Source organism: Pteropus vampyrus, unplaced genomic scaffold, assembly GCF_000151845.1.
Source record: "Pteropus vampyrus isolate Shadow unplaced genomic scaffold, Pvam_2.0 Scaffold15, whole genome shotgun sequence".
NCBI lineage: Eukaryota > Metazoa > Chordata > Mammalia > Chiroptera > Pteropodidae > Pteropus > Pteropus vampyrus.
This window is the reverse complement of record NW_011888796.1, coordinates 3,402,982-3,421,351: the sequence shown is the minus strand read 5'-3', so window position 1 is coordinate 3,421,351 and position 18,370 is coordinate 3,402,982. Positions and strand designations below refer to the sequence as shown.

Here is an 18,370-nt window from a genome sequence, read left to right as displayed (position 1 = left end):
AGCAGCCACTACCTATATTACTACTTTGTGTGTATTGTCACTAATCATTTTTTTAAAAATATGTGGAAAGTATTATAATATTTATTTTAAAATGAAGTAACTTAGTCTCAGAGGTGTCAAAATAACTTTCCAAGGACACAAAGTTCATAAGAAGTAGAGCCCAAACTGGAAGATAAGTCTGTCAGACTCCCAAAGCTCTTTCTCTTCTTATTCAGACTTTGATTTTGCATGTTTACATTGAACAGAGTTCACGCTTTTATATTCCAGACCCCTCGCTTTGATATTTGTTAGTGTCGTAGTTAAAAACCTAAGCTTTAGAATTACAGTACTTGGGTTTGATCTCTCACTCTGCACTTCTGAAATTTGTGACTTTGAGTAAATTATTTAATCTTTCAGTGCCTTATGTTTCTTATCTAATAGTTATGAGGATTAAATGAAATAATGTAAAGTACATAAAAGAGGTGTCTGGCCCATAGTAAGAGCTTCATACCTTTGTTGTTCATTGTTCTTATTATTGAATATTATAGATAAATTTTCTGTAAGTACTTTTTGAACCTCCAGCTAATGCTTTATGTTTTTAGTTAATACCATTATTATAAGTGACTTCTAGAAACATATATATGATATATTTTATTTATATATGTTTTTCTGATAAATAGAAATAAATTTCTAACTTTATAATTTTCAGAAGCAAATAATACATAAGCATTCCTTGAACAGAAGAGTTAACACAAAGTGTAGAGAAGAGTGTAGAGAATGGATGAAGCTAGAACTATAACTAGTTAAGGATTATTCGCCAAGCCTTTCTACCATGAAATTGGATTTGTGAAATGTAAAAATTATCAACATATCATCTAAAATTTTTGCAGTTTTTCTTTTGCTACTTTTCATTTATATATCTATTCAAAGATAATTACTGAACATTTTCTATGTGACCAGTACTGTTCTAAATGATTAAAAAGCAGGTTTTTTTTGTTTTTTTTTTAAACCCCTGCTCTCATGGAGCTTAAATTCTGGTAGGGGGATAAAGATACTAAAATAAGGAAGTAATGATGTATATTAGAAGGTAATTGCTTAGAGAAAAATGAAGCAGGGAAGGAGGAGAGAGAAAACCAAGGAATGGTGATGGTGATTGGGTGCTGGAATTTTTAAGTGAGCTAGTTTGGGAAAGACTTATGGAGAAGGTGACATATGAGCAAAGACATTTGGATGTGGTTGGGTATTTGGGAAACGAGCATTTCAAAGGAAGAAGGATCAAATGCAAACATCTTGAAGTAGGAACATGCCTGGCAGGTTCAGGGTTTAGTGACAAGGCTGTGTGGCTGAAGTAGAGTAAGCAAGGAAGACAATAGTAGGAGATGAAATCGAAGAGGTAATAGAGGGCTAAATTGTTTGGGGCATTGTAGGTCAAAGTAATAACTTTCAGTTTGACTGAGTGAGATGAAGAGTCTATTCAATGTTAAGAGCAAAGGGGTAAAGTTATATGACTGACCTTTAAACAGTTTATGACTACAGTATTGAGAATAGACTGTAGAGGTAGGCAAGCGTAGAAGCAGGGTGTAGACCTATTCAGAGGTTACTATAATAATTCAGGTGAGAAAAGATGGTAGCTCAGTTGATGGCTTAGTGGTCACTGGTGCCAGTCGGTGATATGTGGTCAGAAATTGACTAAATGTTTGCTGATAGATTGGTAGGGGTTGTCAGAAAGAAAGCAGTCTTGATTTTTATTTTTCTTTATCACTAAATGAAAGTCATGGCTTTTATTTAATGCAATATAAATAAAACCTTCTGCACCAGCCTAAAATTTCTCTTCCTAGTGTACTGGGTATTTTAGTTTACTCTGTAGGAAATGTACTGTTATAATTGAAATTACTGATTCCACACAAAAGTGGGAAAGTAACTTAACAATCATTTTATTAGTTTAGACCAAGAATTGTCAAATTATGGCCCAAGGGCCAAATCTGGCTCATAGCTTGTTTTTGTGAATAAAGTTTTATTTAAACACACGTACATGAATTCATTTCTGTATTGTCTATGGCAGCTTTCCTACTATAAAGGCAACAGAGGCCCACAAAGCCTAAAATACTACCTGGCCTTTTACAAAAAAAAAGTTTGCTGACCCTTGGTTTAGACAATTGCCAGAATTATTCTCTGATCTTTTCCCAACCACTCAGAGTCTTAAAGTATAAAGAGAAAATTTAAGAGGGGACAAGAAATGACAGAGAAAACAAAAGGTAATATTCAAATAATGGCACCAACATATTTCTCTCCTTTATGTTAATCCACCTTTTTTTTTTTTTTTTGCCATGGATATCCACTATACCCTGGTCTCTGTAGTGCTTTGTGTTGGGGAATAGGTATACCTGACTCACCCGGGGGGAAAAAAAGGTAGATTTTTCTCAACAGTAAAAATTTACAATAGGAATAAATCTTGGGTGTTAGAGACTAATTGTTGAATTTCACAGCCTTGATAGAAAGTAAAAGATGAGTGTAAACATCAGCCTTGAATTTCACAGCCTTGATAGAAAGTAAAAGATGAGTGTGAGCATCAATCTTTATGAAGAATTTGACTCTCTTCTTATGATTGTGTAATTCTGTGATGAAGTACAAATAAGTAAGACTTCCAGTGTTGTTTCCTTTCATAGGTCTATAATGACGGATCTATACTACCTCAGCCAAACAGATGGAGCAGGTGATTGGCGGGAAAAGGAGGCCAAAGATCTGACAGAGCTGGTCCAGCGGAGAATAACATATCTTCAGGTAATGTTTGGTTAAGAACTAAGCTTGAGTGAAAAAAGAAAGAAAATCATAATAAAACTAAAAGAGTTGCTGTTGGTTTGTAGTCTTGTTAGCCCTTTCTTTTTGAGAGTTTTTACTCACTCATTTTACATATTTATTTAGAAAGACTATGTTATTTATGCCTTGAGTGTAATACAAAGATGGCTAAAATAAGGCCTTTGTCCTAAAGGGAGCTACTTCACACACAGACACAGACACAGACGCACGCTCATGACTACAATACAAAATAAAAAGTGCGACGTTTTATATAAGAGATTCAGATGAAATGCTCATCGGAGGAAGGGGACGTCAGGGATAGCTTTGTGGAAAAGGTATTATTTGAACTAAGCTGTAAAGGATAATTAGGTGGGATTTAGACGCATAGAAGAGGAGAAGAGCACACTGGCTGGAGTATATGATGTGAGTAATAGTCCATGGCTGGGAAAGAGCAATATAGGAGTCCAATGAGAAATGGGATATTTTAGTTTGTCTGGAGTTTTGCATTATGTGAAAGGAGGGATAGAAAATAAGCTGGAAAAAGATAGGTTTGGAGCCAGATTGCAGAGGTCCTTGGGTGCAGGTTAAGCTTTCTGGTGTATAAACGGTAAGTGGTTACTGAAATATTTTATTTATTGCATAGAAATCATTATGCAACATATAGGAAATAGAAATCAGGGTTAACTTCCAGTTTCTGGGCCTTTTTAATTTTTTTTTTTTCTTTTTTTGTTTTTTTTTTTTATTTTTTATTTTGCTTCCCCATTTTTCCTTTTTTTTAGGCTTGGATTGATTTTCTTTTTGATTTTTTTTTTTTGCTTCATCTGCTATAAGGTTTTTCCTATTTTGGAGTTACAGCCTACTTTTGAAAGTTTTTTACACCTAAGAGTGGCATGATGAGAGTGGTACTTTAGTGATATTAATCTGAGAATAGTAGTTTGGTTGAACTGTGTTAGTATTTGGAAGAGACTGGAAACAAGGAGACCATTTAGGATTTGAGGACCATATGGCAGGTGAGAAATATTGAAGTATGTGGCAGTTTGCATTGGAAATTAAGAGACAAATTTGACAGAGAGTGTGAAAATAGAATTGAGAGGCCTTTCCAAGTAGGTGAAAGGCCTGAAATGACTATGAAAATGGAAGCATCATTAACTGACAAGGCACTTAAAGATATAATAGTCTTTAGGGAAAAACAATGAATTAGTAAGTAGAAGTCTTTGACACTCAAAAAGTTGAAATGACCATGCCTATCCTTTTCTAATACTATCGATGGTATACTTTCTATGTACAATCACTCTGCTTTCCTTTTAAGGTTAAGGTGTCTTATAAAAGCAAAATAATAGCCAGTAAATCGATTCTGTATATTTTAAGGTACACATTTTTTTAAATAGGAAAAAGTAGAAAATCTACTGTTTAAAGAGATCATTAAAAACCAAACTGAACTTGGCATGCTGTCTTGGTCTCATACTCCCATGGCCATTTATCAGAGATGTCTGCAGAATGAGAAACACTTGCCTCCTGTAGGGAAGAGATAATTATCTCCTATCAACTAGAACCTCATTCAATGAACTATAAACAGCTGGTGGTGCAGAACTATCATCCTCATTTAAAATGGAAATAACTATGGGTTCTGAGTTTCTTCCATTTCCTCAAATTCATTAAATTTTCACCCAACAAAAATTATATTTAAACTATGATTTTGTCATAGTTCAGCCCCTCACATTGTAACAAGCACCTGCTACCTGCTTCAGTTTCCTTTTCCCTCTTGGCTTTAAGTGGACAAATTTGATCCTCTATGTGCTAATTTCTCTTGTTCTATTAAAGCTAAAAACTGGGATAAAGAAAAAAAGTCTTTGACCTTTGATACCTGTATTCAAAATAAAAATAAGCAGTTTATATAACTTATTAGTAGAGATTTTAGAAGGCTCTCCTTGTTTAGCCCATCGGCCAGCAGTTATATAAAAGATGATAATTTGTATCTAAGTAGGGAATAATAAGGAAAAGGTACAATAAAAGCAAATGTTTTTAATATTTTAAACCTGTTTGGGAGACTTATGTTATTCCTTATGTTATTCCTGGTAAGTAATTCAAACTTTATAATTTACTTTCAATGATTGGTTTGGGTAGTTGAAAACATTTTCAGTTTTACTAGATTTTTACTCATACTGAAATGTATCAGTTCTCATTGTAACCGACAAGGATTTTTTAAAAAATTCTGATTTGTTTAAGATATAATGTCTATCAGAAAGAGAAGCTAAGAAAATAATGCCATTTACAATTGCATTGAAAAAATAAAAATACCTGGGAATAAGTTTAACCAAGGAGATAAAAGACCTGTACTCATAAAATTATGTCATTGAAGAACAAAATTGAAGAAGATACAAATAAATGGAAACATATACTGTACTCATGGATAGGAAGAATCAACATCATTAAAATGTCTATACTACCCAAAGCAAACTATAGATTAAGTTCAATCCCTATCAAAAAACCAATGGCATTTTTCACATAACTAGAAAAAATAATCCTAAAATTTACATGGAACCATAAAAGACCTCAAATAGCCACGGCAACCTTCAGAAAGAAGAAAAAAGTTGGAGGTATCATACTGCCTGCTATCAAACTACACTACAAGGCTATGGTAATCAAAATAGCATGGTACTGACATAAAAATAGACACATAGACCAATGGTACAGAATAGAGAGCCCAGAAATAAATCCATACCTATATGGCCATTTAATCTATGACAAAGGAGGCTAGAATATACAATGGGGTAAAGACAGTCTCTTCAATAAATAGTTTTGGGAAAACTGGACAGATATATGCAAAAAAAGGAAACTGGACCACCTTCTTACACATATATAAGAATAAACTCAAAACGGATTAAAGACTTAAATGTAAGACCTGAAACCATGAAACTAGAAGAACACATAGGTAGCAGACTCTCTGACATTGCTCTTAGTAATTTTTTTTTGATATATCTCCTCAGGCAAGGGAAACAAAAGAAAAGATAAGCAAATGAGATTACATCAAACTAAAAAGTTTTTGCACAGCAAAGGAAACCATCCAAAACGAAAAGACAACCTACTGAATAGAAGATATTTGCCAATGATACGTCTGATAAAGAGTTAATTTCTAAAATTTATGAAGAACTCATATGACTCAACAGCAAAAAAGCAAGCAATCCAATTAAAAAAATGGACAAAGGACCTGAATAGGTATTTCTCCAGAGAAGACAGACAGATGGCCAATACATGTGAAAAGATACTCAAGGTCATTAATTATCAGAGAAATGTGAATTAAAACTACAATAAGATATCACCTGACTTATGTCAGAATAGCTCTTATTAATGGTGGGACTGCAAATTGGTATAGCTACTATGAAAAACACTTTGGAGATTCCACAAAAAAATTAAAAATAGAATTACCTTATGACTCAGAAATTTATCCAAAGAAAACCAAAATACTAATTCGAAAAGATATATGCACCCCTATGTTCACTGCAGTGCGATTTACAATAGCCAAGATATGGAAGCAACCTAAGTGCCCATCAATAGATGAACAGATAAAGAAGTAGTGGTATATAATACAATAGAATATTAGCCATAAAAAAAATGAAATCTTGCTATTTACAACAACATGGAAGGACTTAGAGGTTATTATGCTTAGTGAAATAAGTCAGACTGAGAAAGAAAAATACCACATGGTATCGCTTATTTGTTTAATCTAAGGAACAAAATAAATGGACAAACAAAACGAACACAGTCTCATAGATACAGAGAACAAACTGTTGATTGCCAGAGGAGAGAGAAGGTCGGGGATGGGTGAAAAAGGTGAAGGGATTAAGAAGTACAAATTGGTAGTTACAAAATAGTCATGGGGACATAAAGTAGAATTTACTTCATAGTTTCTAACCAGCTCATATTAAATTCTAATCAGCTCATATTAAGTAAGCACGATGAAATCACAATGACTTAGTTTCTTTACTTGTTTGGTAAAGTTGGAAGTTGGCAACTGTGGTGGAGAGCTCCTAGTTAGGCGATATAGATTATTTCCAGTTTAACTTGAAATTGTCTGTCTTCTGGTACAGGATGATTTTTTTTCTAACGTAGCCCCAAAGTTGACATTTTAAGCAAAATTGAGCCTATTTCAGGTGAAATCTAAATAAAATAAATAAAAAGTAGCAATAATAAAAATTTCCTTTGTTTTGGGGGCTATGTGTTGTTTATGTTTTGAATAGGACTTTTACTGGAAATTGGTAGATTAATAATTTTCCTTTTTTGAGAGAGAGAAAACTAAAAGATGTGAAAATGGGGAACAACTATTTACTTTTTAAATGAGGATAGAGGGTTTTTTTTTCCATTTAAAAATAACAGATTAGTTGGAGAAATAGCAAATTTCTCTTTTCCTGTATGGATGGTCTTTGTGATGGAAAGTGTCCAAGTCACACTATTAATGCATTATTGAGGCTATTAAACATCTATTTTAGATTGTGGAGAAACCCTCTATTCCAACAGAGGATATGTCTGACCTCATTTTTGTTGGATAGGACAAATTCTTTGAAATAGATTCATGACCCGGATATAACTAGAAACTATTTGTCTGCTAATGTACTGACAATGACATCAAACCAAACATCAAGTGTTCTCAGAGTTGTGAAGTGTGTTCTACCGAATGATTGGGACAGCAGTTGTATTTCTGCCCAACAGGGATGAGAACCAAAATAAAGCTAGAGGTGGTAATAACTGTAACTCATTAGGAATAGTTATTACCTTGGCCATATTAAGATATTTATTAAATATTTAAAATAGCTGGAGTAAGGAGAAAATTTCAGGACCTTTCCCTGTCTGAAAGAAAATTTTAGCTTGGGACAAGATCAAATAGAGAAAAGCAAAGAGTTTCTGAGAACTAAGACCAAAGAGAATACTAAGAAAGAATACTTCCCCAATATCAAAACTGTAAACAAGTTCAAAAAGGAAAGAACAAGGAGTGGTAAGAGGATATGGTGGCAAGGTCGTGTGTATTACGAGCCTCGAGTTAGCTCCAACTCCCGGCAACCCCATGAATGAGTGATGTCCACAATGTCCTGTCCTCAACCACTCTACTCAAGTTTCTGTAGACTCATGCCATGGCTTCTTTTAGGGAGACAATCCATCTCATATTTGGTCTTCCTCTTTTCTTGCTGCTTCCATTTTCCCCAGAATTATTGTCTTTTCCAAAGAACCCTGCCTTCTCATGATGTGCCCGAAGTAGGAGAGCTTTAGTTTTCTCATTTTTGCCTCTAACAGTATTTCAGGCTTAATTTGCTCCAGTACTCACGTGTTTGTCTTTCTGGCAGTCCAAGGTATCTGCACAGTTCTCCTCTGACTCCATATCTCCGATGACTCATTTTTTTTTTTCTATCAGCCTTCTTGACTATCCAACTTCCATATCTGTACATAGTCACTGGGAACACGAAGATGATGTGGATTATCTTAGCCTTGGTCTCTAATGACACATCTTTGCTCTTGGTGATCTTTCTTAATTCTTCCATTGCTGCTCTTCCAAGTGTCAGCTTTCTCTTGATTTCTTGGCTTCAGTCTCCATTTGAATTAATGACTGAATCAAGGTAAGCAAAAACATCTTTAACAATTTTTATGTCTTCATTGTCTATGTTAAAGTTGTATATTTTTTGTAGTCATGATTTTTGTCTTCTTGATGTTCAAATGCAGTCCTGCTTTGGCACTTTCTTCTTTCATTTTCATCAGAAGTTGTTTCAAATCATCGCTCCTTTTTGCCAGTAAGACGTATATCTTGATATTGATATTCCACCATGTTTTAGTCCTCCTTCACCAGAGTGTAATCCTATTTTTCATATATATTTTGCGTACAGATTAAACAAATCGAGAGAGATAAAATGCACTCTTGTCTGATACCTTTGCCCTAGGAAACCATTCTGTCCTTCCATATACTATCCTGTCAGTGATTTCCTTTCCCCAATATAGGTTAGGCATCAGGACTATCAAGTGCTAAGGCACACCCATTTCTTTCAGAAGAACCCATAGCTTTTCGTGATTGACACAGTCAAAGGCTTTACTGTAGTCTGTAAAAATATAGACTGTCCTTCTTCTGAAATTCTTTGGAGCACTCCAGTATCCAGCAAATGCTCGGAGTTAGATTTCAAGTGCCTCTTCCTTATCTGAATCCAGCTTCAATATCTGGCATTTCTTATTTCATGTGAGGTAGAAGCCTTTGTTGCATCACCTAGAGCATCACTTTACCTGTCTGAGAAATTAGAGCAATGGTTCTGTAGTTACTGCACTGGTTGGCGTTTCCTTTCTCAAAGATTGGGATGTGTATTGACCGTTTCCAGTCTGTAGGACATTGTCTTGTTTTTCATATTTGTTGACACTTTCTTGTTACGATTTTGACATTTTCGGTCTCTGCGACTTGAAGTAATTCTAATGGTATCCTATCTACTCCTGGTGATTTGTTTCTTTCCAATACTCTCAGGGTAACTTTCACTTTGCTCTGCAGACTTACAGGTTCTTCCTCATAGAAATCTTCTTCAAAGGTATCCTTTTGTCTCTTCTGTATAGATTTTTACTATACTGTTTCCACCTTCCTTATATTTTCTCCTAGTCAGATAATGTGCTTCCTTGTTGGTCATTCAGCATTCCTAAACTAGATTTGAATTTCCTTTTTATTTTTTGCATCTTCTGATAGAGATCTCTTATTTTTCCTTTTTTGTTGTTCTATTCTATCTCCTCACATTGACTATTGTGATAGTTCTCCTTATCTCTACATGATAATGGTTGAAAACTGTGTACAGGATTCTAACCTGTCTTTTCTCACCTCTACCTTTGTCTCTCACCTGTCTTTAACAAATTTTAACGTTTCTTTTGTCATCTCTCAATTTTTCTTTCCTTTTTACACATGGCATTGTCTTTTCTCATTCTTCCCTAATAATAGTTCTAGTTTTAGTCCACAGTTCTTGTTCTCAGTCATTTATGTTTAAGAGTGCAAATCTGTTTTTTCATGTGGACTTTAAATCCATCAGGAATGTGACTTACATTATATTTTTGCACTATGATTTCTTTTAATGATCTTCTTCAGCTTTACCCTAATGTTTGATATAAATAGTTTGTGGTCAGTATCATAATCTGCTCCTGGTCTTGTTTTGGCAGAGAGAATATAGCTTCTCCATCTTCTGTTTTACATAGTGTTTTTGGTTTTTGTATTGCCATCTGCTGGCAACGGTAGCTTTCATTTCATGAATGAGGGGATTGCTTTACTAGATGTTGACAAAGGACAAAGTGGCAATAGGAAGTAAATAAAGTTAATTTATTAAAGGTAATTTTCTAAGAATTAGTAAAAACTAACGGTGAATCAAACAGACATGGGATGCTGTCTGCCCTCAGGAAGCTTAAAGTCTAGTAACATTTTCAGAGGATCTCTGAATTATACATACACACACTGACACACACAAATTTTTTAAATACCTACAGTTCTTTGTTTTGATGTTTATATTCCTGACTCATTATTAATCAATGTAATATACCACATCAATAATATAAAGGAAAAACAACACACAATCATCCCAATTGATGCATAAAAAGCATTTGACAAAATTCAACTCCTTTTCATAATAAAAACACTCAACAAAATAGCATAAGAAAACTACCTTAACATAAGAAAAATCTGATTTTTGTATACCGATTTTGTATTCTGCAAGTTTGCTAAGCTCACATATTAGTTCTAGTAGCTTTTTTTATAGTCTGTCAGATTTTCTACACAGATTATGATGTCATGTGCAAATAAACACGTCTTCATTTCCAATATGGCTGTCATTTTGCAATTGTCTCTTAATAGTTATTCAGCTTTATTATTAGTATGATATAATTTACTGTTAGCATGATGTTCAGTAAACCACAAATTTAGTTCCTTCTTTTAAAATCTTTGCCGAAGTCTGATTTTAGATTTTAAGAGGGGTTTTGATGCATCCATGCTAATATAATCAGTTTTCTTTTTACTTTGTTTTCTTGTATGTTGGAGGTAAGGAGAAAATAAAAGGTTAGTTCATAATTTTCTTCTGTTTTACTCTATGAGAAAGTTCTACTGGTATATTTGGGTTGCTATTACAGAAGGCTCTAACAGCCAGAAAGATTAAGGTATAGATAGAAAAAGTAGCACCTAGAGATTTCACTATAGACAAGTAAGGAGTTACTGACTATATCTAAATGGATAGAGACAAGTCATTATTTTTACCATTAATTGTTACTGTTTTCTCTCAAGTATTTCTTGTTTTTCCCATAATTACTGTACCTTTTATTCTTCTCTCTTTTTATTGGCGTAACCATAGTTCTTTTTTAAATTGAAATAATTTATTAATAAGGAAAAAGGGAAGATGTTAAAACTAGTTCAAAGCATACTTAAAGACATTAACCATTATTCTTTGTTAAACAAACTATATCACCTAAAAATCCAACATTTTTATATGCACACACCATCATTTCTTCTATCAAGTTAAAGCATATCAGAGGCTATCTAGAGTTATTGGAAGAATTCTAGTTAACCTTCTGCCAATAAAATAGCCCTGTGGCTTTGGATATTTGTCTTGCTCAGGTTTACCTGAGGCTGGTGGTTTTTTGTTTGTTCGCTTGTTTGGAGGGTTTGTTTGTTTATTTATTTATTTATTTATTTATTTATATTTTGAATTATGGTCTGAATTCTCTTTATGGTCTGGTGTGATTACAGTGGGACTTGCTGGGCCTGGAAGTGTTAGAGTTAGTGAAGTAGACCATATCTTCAAGCTGCAGGTGTCATCAGACATAGAGAAAAGTGTTGTTATGTATACCATGTGAGAGGATTGATTATGTTTAGGGATAAGATAGATACTATGTTTGGCTTTGCAACCAAATGACTCACTGCTTTGTCCTTTGTATTTATATAATGGATGAAAAAGGAAATAAAGCTGAACCCCAAGAGAAAGGTTTTAAATGTAAGGAGTCCTTCCTGGGTTCAAAGTCCTAGAGGCTTTAACTAATCTCTTTAAGCATTCACTTTCTAAGTTCTTTCCTTCAAACAAATGTTATGCTTTCCTTTTACATAAGGAACAGGACTGTTTGTTCTCAAGAGTCAAGTTGTTGAATAAACGTTAGTTTATCATTTTTAAAAGGAACTTATGTAAGCAAATGCCACTGGAAACACAAAATCATTAGTTTGTCAATAAGTAGGTAGTATTATAGATGTAGTTAAATGTGCATTGAATGTTTGAAAATACCTTGGGCTTAAAATACAGACTTCTGTTTCTGGATAAGATGTAAACATATTATACCCTATTATTCCTGCTAATTACAACCAAAAGAAGTCCTATACAGAGTGAATTCCTGTTTTGTTTGTTCATTTGTTTGTTTTGCCTCCTGTGTATCCCAGTTGGGGGTGCTGGAGAATCCTAGAAATACCAGTGAATGAAGCTGGAAAAAAATTTTTTTTTATTATATCAACCCTACTCCAGGCAAACATCATAAACAAAATTTGCACCTCTGCCCTGCAATAATGAGGGCAGCCCCACCTCTCTCAACTGGTGTCAGAACTGCAGAGACTTTGGACAAAGCCTTGTCTACCACCATTGCCACACTGCAATAATGTGGCACTTTCCATTCTTCTCCTAACTAGAGTGGGAGCAGTGTGAAAAAAAAAGGAATTAGAGAAAAAGAGGGAATTAAAATCTGTGTTTGCAATCCCAGGCCGACCTCTGAACATTCTATGCATGAACTGATCAGAATCAATACAGAAAAAGTTTTGAGAACTACACTCTGGCATAATGTACCACCTGGGCTTCAGACCAGCCTCTGGGTAGCTCACAAATAGGGCTGAGCAAAATAACATTGAAAAGGCTTTAATGATTAAATGGACATTTGAGCCACAGCCCATAAAAGTGAGCTAGGAGTCTACCTGGTTTGACTGCCTACCAAAATAGAAAGCAGAGTCTCAACTCATAACACTCATCAACATACCAGGAAAATCTGAATTCAAACAAAAGATAATCAGCAGACACCTCACTGAGATGACATAGATGTTAGAATTACCTGACAAGGATTTTAAAGAAGCTACAAAAAAGATGTTCCAGTGAAGCAATCATAGACTGGAAACAAATGAAAGAAAAGAAAAGAAAGAAAAAGTCTCAGCAAAGAAATAGATGATATAAAGAAAAATCAAAGGGAAATTTTGGAACTGAAAAATACCATAACCTAAGAAAAAATTTGGCTCATAATAGAACAGCTATGACAGAGGAAAGAATCAGTGCCTTTGAAGTTAGATAAATAGAAATTATTCAGTCTGACAACAGAGAGAATAAAGATTGAATAAAAAAAAGTAAACAGCCTCAGGAACCTGTGTGGCGGTAACAAAATTTTTTATGTTTGTATCTTTGGAGCCCCATAAGGAGGGAGAAAAATATGAGTGAGGGTTTGAAGGAAAAACTGAAAACTTCCTATTTGATAGATCATTCAGACAGAAAATTAATAAGGAAGTAATGGCCTTAAATGGCATATTAGACCAGATTGACTTAATAGACATTTGTATAACATTTCATCCAAAAAGTGCAGAATACACATTTTGTCAAGTATACATGGAGCATTCTCCATGATAGATCACATATTAGGTAAGAAAACAAGCCTCAAGAAATTAAAGAGGCTTGAAATCAAATCAAGCATCTTTTCTGATCACAGTGATATGAAATCAACTACAGGAAGAAAACTGGAAAAAAATACAAATATATGGAGACTAAAAACAACATGCTACTAAACAACAAATAGATCAAAGAAGAAATCAAACAATAAATCAAAAATTACCTTGAGACAAATGAAAATGAAAACACAACTTTTCAAAATTTATAGAATGCAGCATAAAAAGAGTTAAAGGAGAGACTTAGACGTTCATAAGTTATGTAGGCCTACATCAAGAAACAAAAAAATTCCAAATAAACAATCTAACTTTACACCTAAAAGAACTAGAAAAAGAAGAACAAAACCCAAAGTAAATAGAAGGAATAAAGTAATTAAGGATTAGAGTGGAAATAAATGAAATAGAAATTTAAAAAACAATAGAAAAGAACAATGAAACTAAGAGCTGGTTCTTTGAAAAGATCAACAAAATTGGCAACTAAAAAGGAACTAAAATAGCTAAAGCAGTTTTGAAAAAGAATAATAAAGTTGGAGGAATCACACTATCTAATTTTAAGACAATTACAGCTGTCGTAATTTAGATAGTGTATGGTATTAGAAGAGTGGTAGACGTATATATCAATTGAACAAAACAAGAGTTCTAAGTAGACCCACACAGGTATGCTAACTTGTTTTGTTGTTGTTGTTGTTGTTGTTGTTGTTTCGTTGAGGTGAAATTTATATAACATAAAACTAACCATCTTAAAGTGAACAATTCAGTGGTACTTAGTGCATTCCTGAGGCTGTGCAACTTCATCAATTCAAAAGAAGAGAAAACCTCATACACATTAGGTAGTTGTTCTTCATTTCCTCATTCTACCTTCCTGAGTTTCTGGAAACCACCAATCTGCATTCTCTGTGGATTTACCTTTCTGAATATTTCATATAAATGGAATCATGTAATATGTGACCTATGTGACTTTTTCTGTCTGACTTCTTTCACTGAGCATAATGTTTTCGAATTGCATCCATGTGGTAGTATATTTTAGTACTTTATTCCCCTTTATGGCTGAATAATATTCCATTGTATGTGTATACCAACCATTTCACCCATTCATTTGTTGATGGACATTTGGGCTGTTTCCGCCTTTTGCTATTTGAGAATAGCACTGCTATGGACATGCTTCTTCTACATGCATTTGTTTGAGTATCAGTTTTCAGCTCTTTTGAGTATTATACCTATGAGTGGGCATTTGAGGAAGATTCAAAAGCAATTACATGGAGGAAGCATAGTCTTTTCAATAAATGGTGTTGAAATAATTGTACATCTCGTAGGCAAAAATTGAAACTTGACCTAAACCTCACACTTTATGTAAAATTAAATCTAAAGGAATAAAAATCTGACAGATAAAGTAAATGTGACATGTAAAACTATAAAACTTTTAGAGGAAAATGTTGGAATAAATCTTTATGACTTACACTAAAAGTTCTTAAACATGATTCCAAAAGCAAGATTCATAAAAGAAATAATTCAGTAAATTGTGCTTCATTAACAAAATTTAAAAATTTTGATGTGTTTAATAGGGAAAAAAGTCAAGTCATAGACTAGGAGAGAAAAATCTTTGCAAATCACATATCCAACAGAGGTCTTATATCCAGAATGTATTAAGAAATTTCTAATCTCAACAGTAAGAAACAATCCAATTAGAAAACAGGCAAAAGTTTTGAAAAGACAACTTTACCAAAGAGGATATATGGATGACAAATATGCATATGATAAAATGTTCAAAATCATTAACTATTAGGGAAATACAACTTAAAAACATGTTGAGATACCACTGCATACCTATCAAAATGGCTAAAATAAAAAATATGAAAGATGTGGAGCAACCAGCTCTCATACTCATATAAAATAGTACAGCCATTCTGGGAAATAGTTTGGCAATTTGCTGTAGAGTTAAATATACTTTTATCCATGTGATTCAGCAGTTATACTCCTGTATATTTATCCTAGAGAAAAGAAAGCTCATGTCCACACAAAAATTGTAAACTCACATGCATAGCAACTTAATTTGTAATAACCAAAACCTGAAAACAACCCAAATGTCCTTCAGTAGTTGAATATACTGTGATAAAATACACGAACAGGATACTGCTCAGTAATAAAAAGGAATGAACTATTGATAAATACAATAACTTGAATGGATCTCAAGAGCATTATGCCGAATGCTAAAAGAGCCTTTTTCAGAAGGCTAAATTCCATTTATAACATTCTCAAAATGATTAAGTTATCGTCATGGAGAACAGATCAGGGGTTGCCAGGGATTAAGGTTTCAGGAAGGCTGTAACTCTAATGGGGGTAGTGTAAGAAAATGTCTTTATTTTGATGTAATAGTTTGTATCTTGATTATGGTAGATGTTACGTGAGTCTGTATATGTTATAAAATTTGATAATACTATACCAAAAAAAAATGCATGGAAAAACTGGTTAAATCCAAATAATGTCTATATTTTAGTTAACATTGTGTAATGTTCATTTCTTGATGTCATATAATGCACTGTGGTTAAGTAAAATGTCCTCATTGAGAAAAACTGTGTGGAAGGTACATGGTAACTCTGTACTGGTTTTATAATTTATCATAGGTCTTAAATTATGTAAAAATAAATAGCAAAAACAGTGTTGAAGATTTTGAAAGGTAAAGAAAATAACATGAATGGTTTAGAGTACTGTTAAACTGAAGCAGTGAGAAAGGTGGTTTTAAGAGGGTTTTTGTTCCTGTTTTTGTTGTTTTTAATAATAACGAAAAGAAAGAACCAGGGATTCCAAAGAAATTTATGCTCAGTTAACAGTGGTTTCGCAGTGCATGGCTAGTGGCATGGAAAAATAGAACAAAACCTCTGAGAGAAGAGGTAGCAAGGTTTGACCTCTGGTTTAACTATCGTTGATGGTTTGATTCGAAAGCCAGTGAGTAGACTAAAGTACTATAAGTGCCTATACTACCCCAAAGAATGGTACTTTGCAGAATGGAAGAACTGGCAAAATAGGAAAAGTTATTCTGACTTTTACTTAAAATGAAACAAAACATCTCCCAGCCTTTACATAAGAGCAAAGTTTCAACCAGTGTTTCTCTTTTGTGTGTGCTGTCTACTTCACCTTTTGATCCTGTATAAGGTAGGGCTAGCCATTCTGGAGCTTCCGTTCACTTTTCTTCTTTCCCGCTTCTCCCTTCTTCCTTTTTCCCTGCCCTCCTTTCCTCTTTACTCTTCCTCCTATCCTCCCTTCTTCTCCTTCCCTCTTCCCACCTTTTCCATACTTCTTTCTCTTCACCCTTTCTCCCTTATCCCTCTTTTTTTAAAAGAGTACCTGCCATATTATCCTGTATTTTGGTTTTGAGGAAAGAGAGCTTAGTAGATCCTGTTAAGTAAAATGATAGTGGAGGACCTTTCTAAAATTCAACCTTAATTTTGTAAGCATGCTGTTTTTAGCCTGACCAGTTAAGGTGGTTCTGAGACGTGGATATCAGGCTATAAACTTACGGAGAAAAATTTAAAGCACTCGAGGAGATCTGAGCATTTATGTAGGATTGGCAGAATCTGGCTTCTCAGGTAACTTAACTTCTCTTTTCTAGCCTTGAAAGGAGTTTTGTTTGCATTAGAGTCTTGAATGAGAGAATTGGACTTGGATGCATCTCGATCTTTCTCTGCCTTTCCTTTTGTGACCCTTATGGTAGCAGGAAATATTACCAAAGTTGCTCTGGTGCACACATCTCTTGAACCTGAGGTAGAGATTTTTTAGAGACCACCTGGAGTACTCAGAGATGACAGAATACTGTCTCAAAGGCCCTCAGTGGAAGACATGCACCACATTTATTTGTTTCATTCTACTGAATTTATAGAATTTTCATCTCTTTTTTGAATGGCTTTGAAATATTCAATAGAGATTTGTAGGCAAAGAGCAAGTTTTAAAAGTACATTTAAAGTAAGCCAATTGTTGCTTTACTCACCAAGATAAACTTTCCTTCAATATAACTGTATTATAACTATCTGTCTTTACTTCAATCTGTCAGGATAACAGCCTATAAACTATATATCTTAATATCTTTTCTCTATTAAGTTTCCACACTTAAAATTTTATCAAGTACCAAATGGAAATTGATTTCTTGAACCACTTAGTAGCTTACTTGTGTCTCAGCTGTTGTGTTGTCCTTACTACTTGCAATAGATTGTTCTTTGCTAGAGGAATGGAAAGGACACCTTGATACTATCTTAGCTTTGATATGAAAATATTCTTGTTTAATATGTTAAAAGACAATAATTTCTGGTCTTGGCTTTTAAAAATGAGAATTTTTTTAACTTTCTCTTTCATGATTATTAACTATGCCCAGAGTCTTCATTTTAATTACCACTATGTAGTACTTCAGTTTTCTTACTTGCTTCATTACCTTTTCTGCTTTGGTTTTGAAAATAATTTTAGAGAAATAAAATCAGACCGTTTCCAATACAATGAAATGCTTTCACCATACTATTAATGACTCTTTTCTTCATTACCAACACGCTTGATGTCACGAATCTTTTTAAACACATGAAAAACTATTTAGTCTTGTGATTAGAGCAGACAAAGAGCACAATACAACTTAGCTTACCTGGTTCATTCCTTTGGTTTTTACTGGCCTCTCTTTATTGGAAATTAGGAGCTGTATGGCTGAACTCTTCCTTATAGAAGGACTGTTGTTAGAGAGGGGCTAGGAAATTCCCTGAGGCTCAGATTTTTAATACTTAAATGTAAGGTGTGAAACCATAAAACGATGAGAAGAACACATAGGGAAAAAGCTCCTTGACATTGGTCTTGGCAATGATTCTAAATACTGGCTTGCCAATTAATTTATTTTGTGACTGTGGACTTGACATTACTATTTTCTCTGTACATGTAATTCAGTTGAACTAATAGATG

General features: G+C 33.9%; 1 protein-coding gene across 9 annotated transcripts in view; it reads left to right on the top strand.

The window, feature by feature from the left end:
- FUT8 (fucosyltransferase 8) overlaps positions 1-18,370 on the top strand; it is a 205,222-nt gene that overhangs the window by 133,008 nt on the left and 53,844 nt on the right. For all 9 annotated transcript variants that reach the window (XM_011384300.2, XM_011384264.2, XM_023526973.1 and 6 more), the window contains one exon: positions 2,646-2,760. In XM_011384300.2, coding sequence (XP_011382602.1) covers positions 2,646-2,760 — 115 coding nt within the window. The remainder of the gene's footprint in view (positions 1-2,645; positions 2,761-18,370) is intronic.